Source organism: Hemiscyllium ocellatum, chromosome 23 (assembly GCF_020745735.1).
Source record: "Hemiscyllium ocellatum isolate sHemOce1 chromosome 23, sHemOce1.pat.X.cur, whole genome shotgun sequence".
In the NCBI taxonomy this organism is placed as follows: Eukaryota; Metazoa; Chordata; class Chondrichthyes; order Orectolobiformes; family Hemiscylliidae; genus Hemiscyllium; species Hemiscyllium ocellatum.
Window position 1 is genome coordinate 30821060 of NC_083423.1, and position 13695 is coordinate 30834754.

Consider the following 13695-nt stretch of genomic DNA (forward strand, 5'->3'; position numbering starts at 1 on the left):
TGTGGACTTGTTGGGCCGAAGTGCCTGTTTCCACACTGTAAGTAATGTAGTCTAATCTAACATCTAATCTTCAAACTAGTCACTTTACAACCTTCAGCATTGAGTTCAACATCTTAAAAATTACAAACCCATTGCTTCTGTATCTTTTGGCTTTATTTGTTACATTCTCTGTCACCATGTCCTCTTATCCCTCCCCCCACTCCAGTGGGACTGTCTCTTTTTTCCAGTCTGGCAGTTACACAAACCATTGCAGAAATGCTGCCTCCTCCAGACTTGAAGAATCATCCAGACTTGAAACATGAGCTTGCTTTCTCTCTCTCTCTTTCTCTCTCCCAATAAATCAAAGAACTGCTACAGTGTGGAAACAGGCCCTTCAGTCCAACTGGTCCACACCAATCCTGGAACAGTAACCCACCCAGATCCATTTCCCCTACCTATTATCCTGTATTTACCCAAGTAATACACCTAACCTACACATCCCTGAACACTATGGGCAATTCACCTGACCTGCACATCCTTGGACTGTGGGAGGAAACCGGAGCACCCGGAGGCAACCCACGCAGACACTGGGAGAATTCTTTTTTATTTGAAAAATACACTTTACTCATAAAATAATTTGATACACTGTACATTTGGTAATGCCATACATATTTCCACATTTACATACACAGCCCAGAATTTTCATTATTACATACAGATCTGCGCATTTCTCACTCATATTGAGCTGAGGCGTCAGCAGAGCCCAAATAACTGCATGGCCCCCCTGATCTTCTTTCGACAGTTTTTTTTATTTCAAAAATATACTTTATTCATAAAATAATTTGATGCACTGTACATTAGGTAATGCCAATGCCATGCCTATTTCCACATTTACATACACAGCTCAGAATTTTCATTATTATATACAGATCTGTGCATTTCTCACTCATATATTGAGCTGAGGCGTCAGCAGAGCCCAAATGACTGCATGGGCCCCCTGATTGGACACTGGGAGAATGTGCAAACTCCACACAGACAGTCGCCCAAGGCTGGAATCGGACCGAGGACCCCGGTGCTGTGAGGGTGTAGTGACTTTACCGCCCGACTCGCTATAAGCTCCTGGCCAAGCAACTCCTACAGAGTAAATATACTGTGAGAGAGTAATCTGCACTAAGCCCAAACTTCCTACTCCACACATCGCATGCGCCACAAACACCGGCAACAATGTAGCAGTTCGCTGACAGTAGCCACGCCCCGTCAGTCTCTCACCCTCCTGATTGGCTGCTCACGCGCCATCATTTCGGTGGGGCTCTGGGTGTAATGGTACGGGCACGGTCAGAACGGCGCAAACTCCCTGTCGACGGTCCGCCTGGTATGGGGATCGCGCTTGCGCACGCACCCTGTGTGTGCAAACTCGGCGGCCCGCTCGCGACCGTGCAGACGCGCGTGCGCGCCGACTCGGGCGCTGGAGGGGGGCGGTGTCCAGAGCAGAGCCGGAGGTTCCCGCGACAATGGGAGCTGCGCACGCGCGCCTTCGGTGCCGTGACCCGGCGAAAGCAGAGGGGGGAGAAAAGTTCCAATGCTGCGCATGCGCTCCGTCGCGCTGGTGGGCGCGGCTTAATGGGACCCGCCCCGTTTTCGTGGAAAAAAGAGGGAGCCGCGCATGCGCGTGACTGGTGCAGCCTCTCCAGCGGCGGCAGCGTTCTCCTGTCGGCCGCCTCCTCTTTACTCCCTCCTCCTCGATGTTGGTTGTCGTTTTTCGACCGTAGCCAGCGGCGCTTCAGCGAGGTTTAAAACAAAGGTAAAGCAAAAATGAAGAGATGCGGCGTAAGGAATTTTTAAGTGAAAGTCAGGAGAACTCCTGCGGCTGGGCCCCGCTGCTCAGGAGCCGCATGTTTCAGGGGCCCAGGCCACTGCCAGTCCGCTCTCAGCAGAAACCCCAAGCAGCGGCACGAATGGCTCCTGTAACCTCGCTCTCTTTCAATGAAATAACTCACCTCTTTCCAGGGGCAGGCTATACGGTGCAGGATTGAGGCCTGCAGCTGTTGATCGTGGCTGACAGATCGTAACTCATTCCTCCACTGCATGAATTCCTTTGTTTTCACTATTTCATATGCCCCTAGTTTATCTTGTAAATTTTGATTCTCTTGACTTGTGCAATTTTTTTCGAACTCTGAAAATTATTATTTTTTTTCCCTCTGCACCGGGCAGGCAAACTTTTTTTTTCCCATTTAAATCGCAATCCATTGAACAGATGGATTTGAGCAGATCTGTCAATTTAGGAAACCAAGTATTATTGGTATTTGAGGCCTGTACTTGCATTCTACATTCTCGGGTGCAGAGTGACTGCTTACATCGATAGTGATGTACAGTAGATTGGTCCGAGCATTTTCAAATATCTCTTTTTAAAAAGTGTCAGTTGTGTAAAATTGGCTTATTATGTGCAGAATATAAATGTTCCTTCAACCACCAAAACAGTTGATGAGCTTGATTTTTTTTGTCCCATTAAATATCGTTGTCAGGCAGGGTTAATTGATTGTATTTGCTTGTCAGGTTTCAGTTTTTTTAAAAAAAATCACTTTTAAACGGATCTGCTTTTTGACAGTATATTCACTTGTAACTTTTATGGGCACTGACTGGACCAGTTTTGATCTCATGACAGATAAATGGGTGCCTCTTTACAATAAAATACCTGCCATGGGTTGTAAAACTATTTGTTTATTTTTTACTGTCTGATATCTACAATGGATGACTTTAATGGATAATCAAAGGGACTATTTAGTTTACTCTAAAACTGAATCTTCCTGTAAAATTATGGCAAAGTGAGTGCTGTGTTCTTTATTGTAACAGTTTTACTTCCCCTTAGGGATAGGTATCATGTTACTGAGCAAGATTTTGTTAATTGAAAGCTTTTTTTGTTTAATACAACCCAGATGCAGAGTAAAGGTTTTGCTGTGGTAATTGACTTACGACTGCACCGGTATGCCTTATTTTTGTCTCTGCAGCAGCTGTATTTGTGAGGAACTGTCTGGGATAAGTGTTAATTTGTGCTGTAGATCTTTACCTATGGCCTTGTCACGTCGAGTCCGCTAAATTTCTTTTCGTGTTACATCTGTGAGAAGAAACTTTTTAATCCTATTGATATAAGCTAAAACGAATAGAAATCTTGGTGGCAGACTTCAGTCTTAATGAAGCATGTATCATATCTAATATAGCATTTGACAGTCCTCTAATTATATTGGCAATGAGCAGATTTTGTTTTTCTCTAAAAGCATTGTTAGTCTGTGAAATTCTCTTTCCCCAGAGACCAGTAGAAGCTGGGCTATTGAATGTATTCAAGGTTGACTTAATAGCATTTTTGATAACAAAGGGAATCAAGGATTATGGAGGCAGATTTGAAGACAATGTTGGGAGCACAATCAGAACGGCAGGATATGTTTGAACTATGGAGCAGGTTTGGAGGGCTACTCTTGTTTCTACAATTTTGATCTGCAACTCAGCAGTAATCAAAATGAAGCATTTCTAATTATCATTGTTCATGATTTTATCTATAAAAGATTTGGAACTTGTGAAATTAGGACTCAGGCAATGTTAAAGTTTCCAGAAGGGGACACAATGCAGGACTGAGGGTGTTGTACTTAAATACATGAAGTATATGCGACAAGGTAAATGAGCTTGAAACAACAGATTGGTCTTGCCAATTTCAGTGTTGTGGGTATCGTTGTAATATGGTTGCAAGGGGATCAGAGCTGGGAACTAAATATCCAAGGATATGTGACCTATTGAAAGGACAGGGAAATGGACAGAGGGAATGGGATTGACCTGTTCGTAAGAAATGAAAGACAGCAAGAAGCGATGTAGGGTCAGATGGTATGGAATCTCTGTGAGTAGAATTAAGGAACTGCAAAAGAGAAAGGACTGATGGGAGTCTTGTATCGATCTCTTAACAGTACTCAGGATGTGGAGCAGAAAATAAATCAGAAGATAGAAAAAGCATGTAAGAAAGATGCTGTTACAGTAATCATCAGAGATAAGAATGTGGGTGGACTGAGAAAATCAGGTTGGTTGGTAGCAGATCCCAGGAAAAGGAATTTCTGAATATCTGAGGTCATTTTTTTTTTGGAAAAGCTTTTGGTAGAGCCCGCTAAGGAACAGGCAGTTCTCGATTTGGTGATCTGTAATGAGGCAGACTTCATTACAGAGCTTAAGAAAAAGGAACCCCTCTAGGGCAGTGATCACAATTTAAGATGGTAATCTCCCTGCAGTTTGAGAGGGAGAAGTTTGAATCAGATGTAACAGTGTTACAATTATGGGAACTACGAAAGTATGATGAAGGAGCTGGCTAGAATTGATTGGAAGAAATCGGGAAGGTTGATGGATCTGAAATGGCAGTCATAGAGATGTACAGCATGGAAACAGACCCTTCAGTCCAACCTGTCCACGCCAACCAGATATCCAGCCCAATCTAGTCTCTCCTGCCAGCACCCGGCCCATATCCCTTCAAACCCTTCCTATTCATATACCCATCCAGATGCCTCTTAAATGTTACAATTCTACCAGCCTCCACCACTTCCTCTAGCAGCTCATTCCATACATGTACCACCCTCTAAGTTGCCCCTTAGGTTTCTTTCATATCTTTCCCCTCTCATCCTAAACCTATGCCCTCCAGTTCTGGACTCCCCAACCTCAGGGAAAAGGCTTTGTCTATTTATCCTATCCATACCCCTCATGATTTTGTAAATCTCTATAAGGTCACCCCTCAATCTCTGATACTCTGGGGAAAATAGCCCCAGCCTGTTCAGCCTCTTCCTATAGCTCAAATCCTCCAACCCTGACAACATCCTTGTAAATCTTTTCTGAACCCTTTCAAGTTTCACAACATCTTTCCGACAGGAAGGAAACCAGAGTTGCACACAACATTCCAACAGTGGCCTAACCAATGTCCTGTACAACCGCAACATGACCTCCCAACTCCTGTACTCCATACTCTGACCAATAAAGGAAAGCATACCAAACGCCACCTTCACTATCCTATCTACGTGCAACTCCACTTTCAAGGAGCTATGAACCTGCACTCCAAGGTCTCTTTGTTCAGCAACACTCCCTAGGACCTTACCATTAAGTGTATAAATCCTGCTAAGATTTGCTTTCCCAAAATGCAGCACCTCGCATTTATCTGAATTAAACTTCATCTGCCACTTCTCAGCCCATTGGCCTATCTGGTCAAAATCCTGTTATAATCTGAGGTAACCCTCTTCACTGTCCACTACAGCTCCAATTTTCTGGGAGTAATTTGGGAGGCAGGCAGAAATGCATCCCAAAGAAGAAGAAACATATGGAGGGGAAGGCATGGCTATCATGGCTGACAAGGAAAGTCAGGGACAGTGTAAAAGCAAAAGGAAAAATCATTCAACGCAGTAAAGACTAATGCAAAGACAGTGGATTGGGAACCCTTTTAAAAGCTAGCAGAGGATAACTTTTTTAAAAAAAAAGCAGTGTGGGGGGAGAAAATGAGGTAAGCCAGCTAGTACTATAACAGAGGATTGCAAAAGACATTTTTAGATATATAAAAGGTAAGAGTAAAAACTGGCCTGTTGGAAAATGAGGCTGTGGAAGTAGTAATGGAGAACGAAGAAATGTTGGAAGAAATGAATAGGTACTTTTTATCAATCTTCATGGTGGAAAACACTGGTAGCATATCAGATCTTTGAGTCAGGGGCAAAGGTGAGTGACATGGCCATCATTATGGAGAATGTGCTGGGGAAGCTGAAAGGCCTGAAGGTGAATAAATCGCTCAGACCAGGTGGACTACACACCAGGGTTCCAAAGGAGATAGTGGTCACATCAGTGATTCCTGAAAGATCAGTACCAGAGTCATGGAGGATTCAAGAGAATTAGAAAATGGCTGATGTTTAAAGTGAGAGAGGCAGAGACAGGAAATTATTAGCCTGTTAGCCTGCCATGGTCATTGGTAAGAGTTTAAAGCCTGTTATTAAGGAGATTGTGGAATACTAGTAAAACAGGGCTGAATCGGCATGACTTTGTCAATGTAAAGTCGTATCTGACAAGTCTGTTAGATGTTTTTGAGGAGGTAATAAACAAGTTAAACAAAGGAGAGCTAGTGGACATGATCTTTTTGGATTTGCAGAAGGCCTTTGACAAGGTGCCAGACTGGAGGCTGCTAAATAAGTCAAGGGCCATGGTTTTAGGACCATGGTAATAGCATGGATTGAGAATTGGCTGACTGCAATCTTGGAACTCTGTTTAATCCTGAAATGAGCTTCTGACTGTATATTGACTCCATCAACAAGGCTGCTTACTTCTACTCCCATAATGTGTCCAATCTCCGATTCAACCTCAGTTTATCTTCTACTGAAACCACTGTCCATGCATATGTTACCTCTAAATTTGGCGTTCTAGACTTCTCCCATTTCTCACCTCCACAAACTTTGTTTCAATATTAACATGCAGTTCTGTTTACCCATTGCTCCTGTAGTTTGACTCCTATTTTGGAAATACCTCAGTTTTAAAGATCTCATCATTGTCTTCAAGTGTCTCCAAAGTCTTGTCCTTCCCAACTCTAATCTCCCATCCTACCCTCTGAGGTGTCTGTGCTCATGTAATTATGGCCTCCTGTAAATTTTCATTTTCATGAACTCTACAGCTTTCAGCTATATGTACAGTTTCTAGGTGCTGAGCTCTGAAATTCTGTCCTTAAAGCCTCTCTAACTCTGATGCTTTCTCCCCCTTAAAGTATGCTTAAAGACCTTTTCTCTTTGAACCAAGCTTTTTTGGGGTCACTTGCCTTAATATATTCTTCTGTATGAGCAATGATAACATGTCTCCTTCAGGTTGTGGGTTCAAAGCTCACTCCAGAGACTTGAGCACAAACTTTAGACTGATGTCCAGTGCAGTACTGAGGAAGTGTCGAAATGTCGGAAATTCTATCATTCTGATGTGACATTAAGTTGAGGAACTGTCTCCTTTCTCAGAAGAACATCAAAACAATGACATAGCATTTTTTTTTAAGAAAAGCAGGAAGACTATCTTAAGTGTCACGGCCATTCTTTCACCTTCATGCCGTAATACTTAAAGAAGTTATTGTCACATGGTTATTTGTGGGAGTTTGCTGGATGCAAATTGAATGCTAGGTTCCTGCATGATAACAAATATTACGTTTCAAAAGTACTTTTTTTCCTGTAAAGATTTTTAGGATGTCTTGAGTTCAGTCAAGGCAGTATATTATTTTTAAAATGATTTAGTCTGTCACAAACACCCACACGTTGTGAGACAATGCCAGTATTTACCAACCATCCATCCCTAATTCCTTTTGAGAAAGTGATGGTGAGTGATCTTTGTAAACAGCCCATTTGGTGTAATTGCACCCACAGTGCTATTAATGGGATCCAAAGCTTTTGAACAAACTGTAAAGTCATTCCAAGCAATACCTGAAAGAGGTTTCCTAGCTCTAGTAGGCCCACATCAGGGTCTTTGGTAATGGTGGTGGCGCTGCCTGGAACTTGCAGAGATCTTTTAAAAGGCATGCAGCTGTGTTTGTTGACACCTTGTACAGAAGGTGAGCTCTATTTTACGTTATTTCCTTTTACTCTAGTTGCAACTCAGATGGCAACAAAACACTTCACTATATCTTTTCAAATATATGTGACAAATAAATAAGAAATCAGGATGGTTAGTGACTTGTAGGGGGTCTTTCAGCTGGTGGATTATCTGTGGATCCACTGGTCTTGTCATAACAGGTGATAAAGGTCATCTGCTTGCATAAGGTGCTGTCAAATATGGTTTGGTGAAACGCTGCAGATCATCTTGCGTATGGTACACATTGCTGCCTACATCTATGATGGAGGTGCTTACATACCAATAAAACTTTGATTTGAACTGACTTCGGTTTTGTTAGGGCTCCTTGGATACCACACTCTGACAAATGCTCCCATTTGATCAAAACAATCACTCATCTCTTGAGTTCAGTTCTTTCATTGATGTTTTGATCAAGGCTGTAATGTGGCCTTGGTAGAACCCAAACTGTGAAAGTAGGTGAGTCATTGCTATGTAACTGCTGCTTGGTAATACTCTCCTCTTCGATTACATTGCTAATGATCAAGAGTAAATTGATGTGAAGTAATACACTTGTGCATTTACTTCCTCCCTCCTCACTATCCAAGAATCCAAACACACCTTCCATGTGAAGCAATGCTTTACCTGCACTTCACTTAATCTATCTAATGTACTTGCTGCTCATAACGTGGTCTCCCCTCCATTAGGAAAACTAAGCACAGACAGCATGACCGCTTTGCAGAACACTTCAATTCTGTGTTCAGGATTGACACTGAGCTTCCAATTGCCTGCCACTTCAACAAACCACTGTGTTCTATGGCCAATGTTTGACTGTGTTGCCTGGCCAACATTTGTCTCTGGTTTGCTGCAGTGCTGCAATGAAGCTGGAAGAACAGCATCTCATTTTCTGCTTGGGAATTGTGTCCAGAAGGCGAAATGTCAAGTTCAACAATTTTAGGTCTTGAGCACCTTTCCCCATCTCTTTCCCCCACTTCTGCACTCCAAACCTTGTCATCATGTGGATTGCTGCCATACACAACCCACCGTCAGCTACTAATAGTCCCTAGTAGCAGTTATTGGTTTTCCCAGGCTGAGCTGAAAATGTGTTGCTGGAAAAGCGCAGCAGGTCAGGCAGCATCCAAGGAACAGGTGAATCGACGTTTCGGGCATCAGCCCTTCTTCAGGCTGACTTTTACCTAGTCCATCTGTTTTTCATTCTTTGGGCTCGATCTCTACCTATCATCATTTACTTTACCCCATCCCATCTTCTGCATAAATAGTGACCTTTTCCTAGACACCATCAGTTCTGAAGAAGGGTCACTGGACCTGAAATGTTAACTCTGCTTTCTCTCCATAGATACTGCCAGACCTGCTGAGTTTTTGCAGCAATTTCTGCTTTTGTTTGAGTGATCAGTCAGGTTGTATTTCTCTTGCTTTTTGTGGACAGAACATAGTTGGTAGGTGTCAACGTTTGTAGCAGTACAGATGAGGATGTGGTTAGTTTTGGAACGATGTCCTAGTCTCCCATTATTAAATAGATAATTGTAGAGCTGCCTCCTCTGGTTATTGGTTTAGATGTCTATTATCATTCACAACTGGATGTTGCAGGACAGCAGAGCTTAGATCTGATCTTCGTTATTCTGAGCTTTTTCATGTGGCTTGGTGTCATGTGAAATGCCTTGGTATTTACTATGTTAAGTACACTATAAGAGTTAGCTTTAATGCTGTAAAGTAATTTTAAGATGCCGAGTAAAATATAATTGATACTATAAATATGAAGTAAAGGGATACAGCAGCTCAGGTAATAAATATAGAGTATTTCTTCAGATTATTCATCCAGGACTTTGCATTACTAATTACAGTATGTTAATATATCCAATTAAAGTGACCAGTTAGATAATATCATAGATGTTTCATCCTTACTGGTGATTAATTTGAAGGAGTGTACCATTTGGAAATGGGCCATTTGGCCCAGCAAGTCCACATTGACCCTCTAGAAAGTTATTTGTATTAGGCGGTTTACTATTTTTAAATGGATCATATATGTACATTTGGTGTGCAAGGTTCAAAGATTTTAAAGGATTCTGTATAAATTGTTGACAGGCATTTTTCCTGATTTCTTAGCAGTCTGGAAACTTGCAGCTGCTCTCCCCAATGTTTTTCCACCACTTACGTTGAAACTGAGCAATGACTTTAAATATGTAAATCAGTTTGCAGTATAATTTGATAGAAAATCTTTTTCACACTGAAACTAAAATCCACTGATAATCTTCCATGCTGATTCTGTTTCCCTCATCGTGGAAGTCAGGAATATTGGTCAGCACTAGAAGCAACATTCCTTCCCCTATACGTTGTTGAAGAACAAGGGAATAAGGAGATGACAAAATCATAAATCACTTATTGAATAAAATTCAAACTTATGATTTAATTTGTGGCAAACTTATAATTTAAACTTTTTATTCATTAATTCAATTCTGCAGCTGTATAAGTGTTTTAAGTTTTCATTCTTTTGGACTAAGCTGTGTACAAAAGGCATAAAATCTTTAGTTCAAGTTCTCCAAGATGGTCATTGATAGAGATAAATATGGCTGTCTTTAATAGTCATGTAGAAGCCGTTCCTGTGTTTGTAAATGTCATTGAATGATTGCCTGTAGAGGGTTACTGAGGCAAATCAAACAATGTTAGAAGAGCTCTTTGAGGAGAGAGGAGACTTAGACTCTAGGGTTAGCAGTTAATGAGCAGTTCCATGCAAGGCAGAGTGAAATAGAATGGTTAATAGAAAGCTATAGAGAGATTGGAAAATGATGCAAGCTCTGTACTCTTGACTGGAACTGTCTTGGTCCTGATCAGGAAGTGACTGGCTGGACTCTAAGGGTATAGTTAGCTGATGTTAATACAGAGGTGTTGCAGTTCAGAAGGCAGACATCACCCATCATGGTTGCACTGGCTCTCGAAATAAGCATTATGACTTACTGCCATTTTCTTGTCTTTTACCTGTACACTTGTTCGTTGTTTCTATTCAGTAATGATTTAGTGTCCTCTTGAATGCCTTAATTGAATCTGCTGACACCATGCTTTCTAGACAGTACATTAGAGACTCAAACTACTCATTGTGTGAAAAGGTATTTTTCTTGTATCCAATTTGCTATGTTTGAAAATACTTTAAATCTGTATTATCTCAGTCTTGATCCTTTTACAAGCAGGAATAATTTCTCCCTTTGTATTTTATAATGCCTTAACAAGACTTTGTAAATATAGGACATGTAGAGATTTAAGAAGTTGAGTGTGGGAGTTTTTGGGAAATATCAAATATTTGAAGATATTGAGAGGCTAATTAAGACTTGGTGTGATTGTAGATAAAAAAAGTTTGAAGGCTACTCAAGAGGAGAAGGAAGAAAAACTGAATTGTGTACTACATGGGCAGGGACAGTGACAGGATGAAAACAGTTTGGACATTAAGAAGTCCATGCATTCTTCCTATGGAATTTGAGATGAAGATGGAGTGAGTTATGAATATGACTGTGGGCAGAAGTGATTCATAGTGATGGAAAGGAATTGGATTGTTCTTATCCTATAAGATGCTAGAGTAACATGATTCAGCCAGCAATGTTCAGCAGGCTGAATGCCTTAATTTCAAAGCATCATGAGAAGTGAATAAGCAAAGATAAAATCAAACTTGATGGACTTGTGGCAGGACGGAAGTTTCATTGAGAAGTACCATCAACTCTGTTGAGACAAATACTCTGCATCAGATGGGAGGTCAGGTATACCGATGTCAGTGTCCTTGAAGAAGCTAATAGCACCTAACATTGTGACCATAATCAAGTCTGCTGGGCCAGCCATATGATTAGGACGCCTGAATTATAACTACCACAGCAAATCAGCCTTGCCCAGCTCAAGGAAGGCACTCAAGAAGATGGCAATAGAAAAATTTCAAAGATGTCCTGAAGGCTTCCCTCAAGAAATACACTATTCATGTCACTGCATGGGAGAGTCTCATTCAGAAGAAACTTGGAGGAAACTCTTGTGTGAAGGGACATAATTATTTAACAATACTCATTGGCAAGAGGAAGTATAGAAAACAAACTAGAGTCAGAAATGCCAGTGATCGCGTGGCCAAGGACCTCTTTCACTTCCCGAAACACTTATCAAATATGTGGTCAGCGATGCGGCTTTGGGATCAGGTTCATTAACCACACAAGGACCCCAGAACCCGTGACCAGAGACACAGAATTTCCTAGGTGGACAATTACTGTCAACAATTCACATAATCTGTGAAATCTAATATACATAGAAGTTAGCAAAATCTTTGAGAACCATAGAGACTGTGGTCAGTAGACCTGTTGTAAATTTTGGTGTTTTTGGAAAATATTGATTTGGTTGCTGTGAAGTAAATGCTTGGGTTTTGATCAGTGTCAGGTGTATCCCTGGTTTCTCAATACCGTATCTGCAGAACTGCAAAGCCAAGATAGAGTTGAGGCAGTCTCCATTCACACAGTAATATTCATGCCAGAGAAGTGCTAGGTGTTGACTATCTCCAACAAGAAAAAAATCTAATCATCTCTCATTGATATTCAATGGCTTTACTATTGCTGAATCTTCACAATCAACATCTGAAGTTTTATTATTGACCAGAATCTGAACAGGACCAGCTACCTAGAAATTATAACTAGAGCTGCAGGTCAGACACTGAGAATTCAGAACAAAGCAATTCATCTTCTGAATCCCGAAGGTTTGTCCACCCTCAATAAGGTGCAAGTCAGAAGAGAGATCCGAGAAATCAGCTGTTCTCCTTGGAGAAGTAGAGTCGCAGGTAGATAGGATAGGATAGGATAGTGAAGAAGGCATTTGGTGTGCTTTCCTTTTGGTCAGAGCATTGAGTACAGGGGTTGAGAGGTCATGTTATGGCTGTACAGGATGTTAGCTAGGCCACTTTGGAATATTATGTGCAATTCTGGTTTTCTTCCTATTGGAAGGACATTGTGAAACTTGAAAGGGTTCAGAAAAGATTTACAAGGATGTTGCCAGGATTGGAGGATTTGAGCTAAAGGGAGAGGCTGAATAGGCTGGGGCTGTTTTCCCTGGAGAGTCGGAGGCTGAGGGGTGACCTTTATGGAGGTTTATAAAATCATGAGGGGCATGGATAGGATAAAGAGACAGTATTTTCCCTGGGGTGGGGAGTCCAGGACGAGAGGGCATAGGTTTAGGGTGAGAGGGGAAAGATATAAAAGAGACCTAAGGAGGCAACTTTTTTGTGCAGAGGGTGATGTGTGTATGAAATGAGCTGCCAGAGGAAATGGTGAAGGCTGGTACAATTGCAGTATTTTAAAAAGCATCTGGATGGGTATATGAATAGAAAGGGTTTAGAGGGATACGAATCAAGTGCTAGCAAATGGGACTAAATTAGGTTAGGATAACTGATTGATTGGCATGGACGAGTTGGACTGAAAGGCCTGTTTCCGTGCTGTACATCTCCATGGTTCTAGTTTGAGTAGATCCATAAAGCTTGGGTTCAAGTGTAACCTGCCTCAGAGGTTCTTATATGCTTGATCATGTTGATTTTTAAAAAATGTATAAAATCAGACTTATTAGTTAGAATTTAATGTATCTTTTCTTTTAATTACTGTAACTAAGTAGGGAAGGGAGAGGTGTAAAGATAACAAAACCTAGATTCTGTGAATAAATTCACTTCAGACTATCATTAAGTTTGTGCCTTGAAGTCAGGGTTATAAGCTTATTTATTGTGCTGTGGCTCTATAATTGAGCTAGAAGGTCTGTGTTCAGGCCCCACCTGCCTGGGAGGTGTTAAAACATGTCTGAACAGGTTGATTTAAAATTATATACAAAATCAGACTTGTATGAAGGCTAGAAGACTCAGCTGCACAATAGTTGCATCATTTGAACAGGTTGGTTAAGCTTACCTCTAATTTATTCACTAGTTTGCAGTCAAGTTGTTGTAATCTCTCGGGTATTTACTTATGTAAAGCTACAGTATTCTGTGTGTTTTACTTTCTTGTGTGAGGATGCAGGAAATATGTTCAAATGTTTTAAATATAGAGCTTTCTGTATGCTGGAGTATCCAGTCATGGCTGATACATTTCTCAGCCCCGTTTCTCCTGCCTTTTCTCTGTAACCCTTGATTCT

At 41.3% G+C, this 13695-nt stretch overlaps 1 protein-coding gene across 1 annotated transcript in view; it reads left to right on the forward strand.

The window, feature by feature from the left end:
- Window positions 1-1642: 1642 nt before the first annotated feature.
- LOC132826602 (transcriptional regulator QRICH1-like) overlaps window positions 1643-13695 on the forward strand; it is a 37434-nt gene continuing 25381 nt past the window's right edge. The window contains exon 1 of the mRNA XM_060842558.1: window positions 1643-1780. Within this exon, the coding sequence (XP_060698541.1) occupies window positions 1643-1780 (138 nt within the window). The remainder of the gene's footprint in view (window positions 1781-13695) is intronic.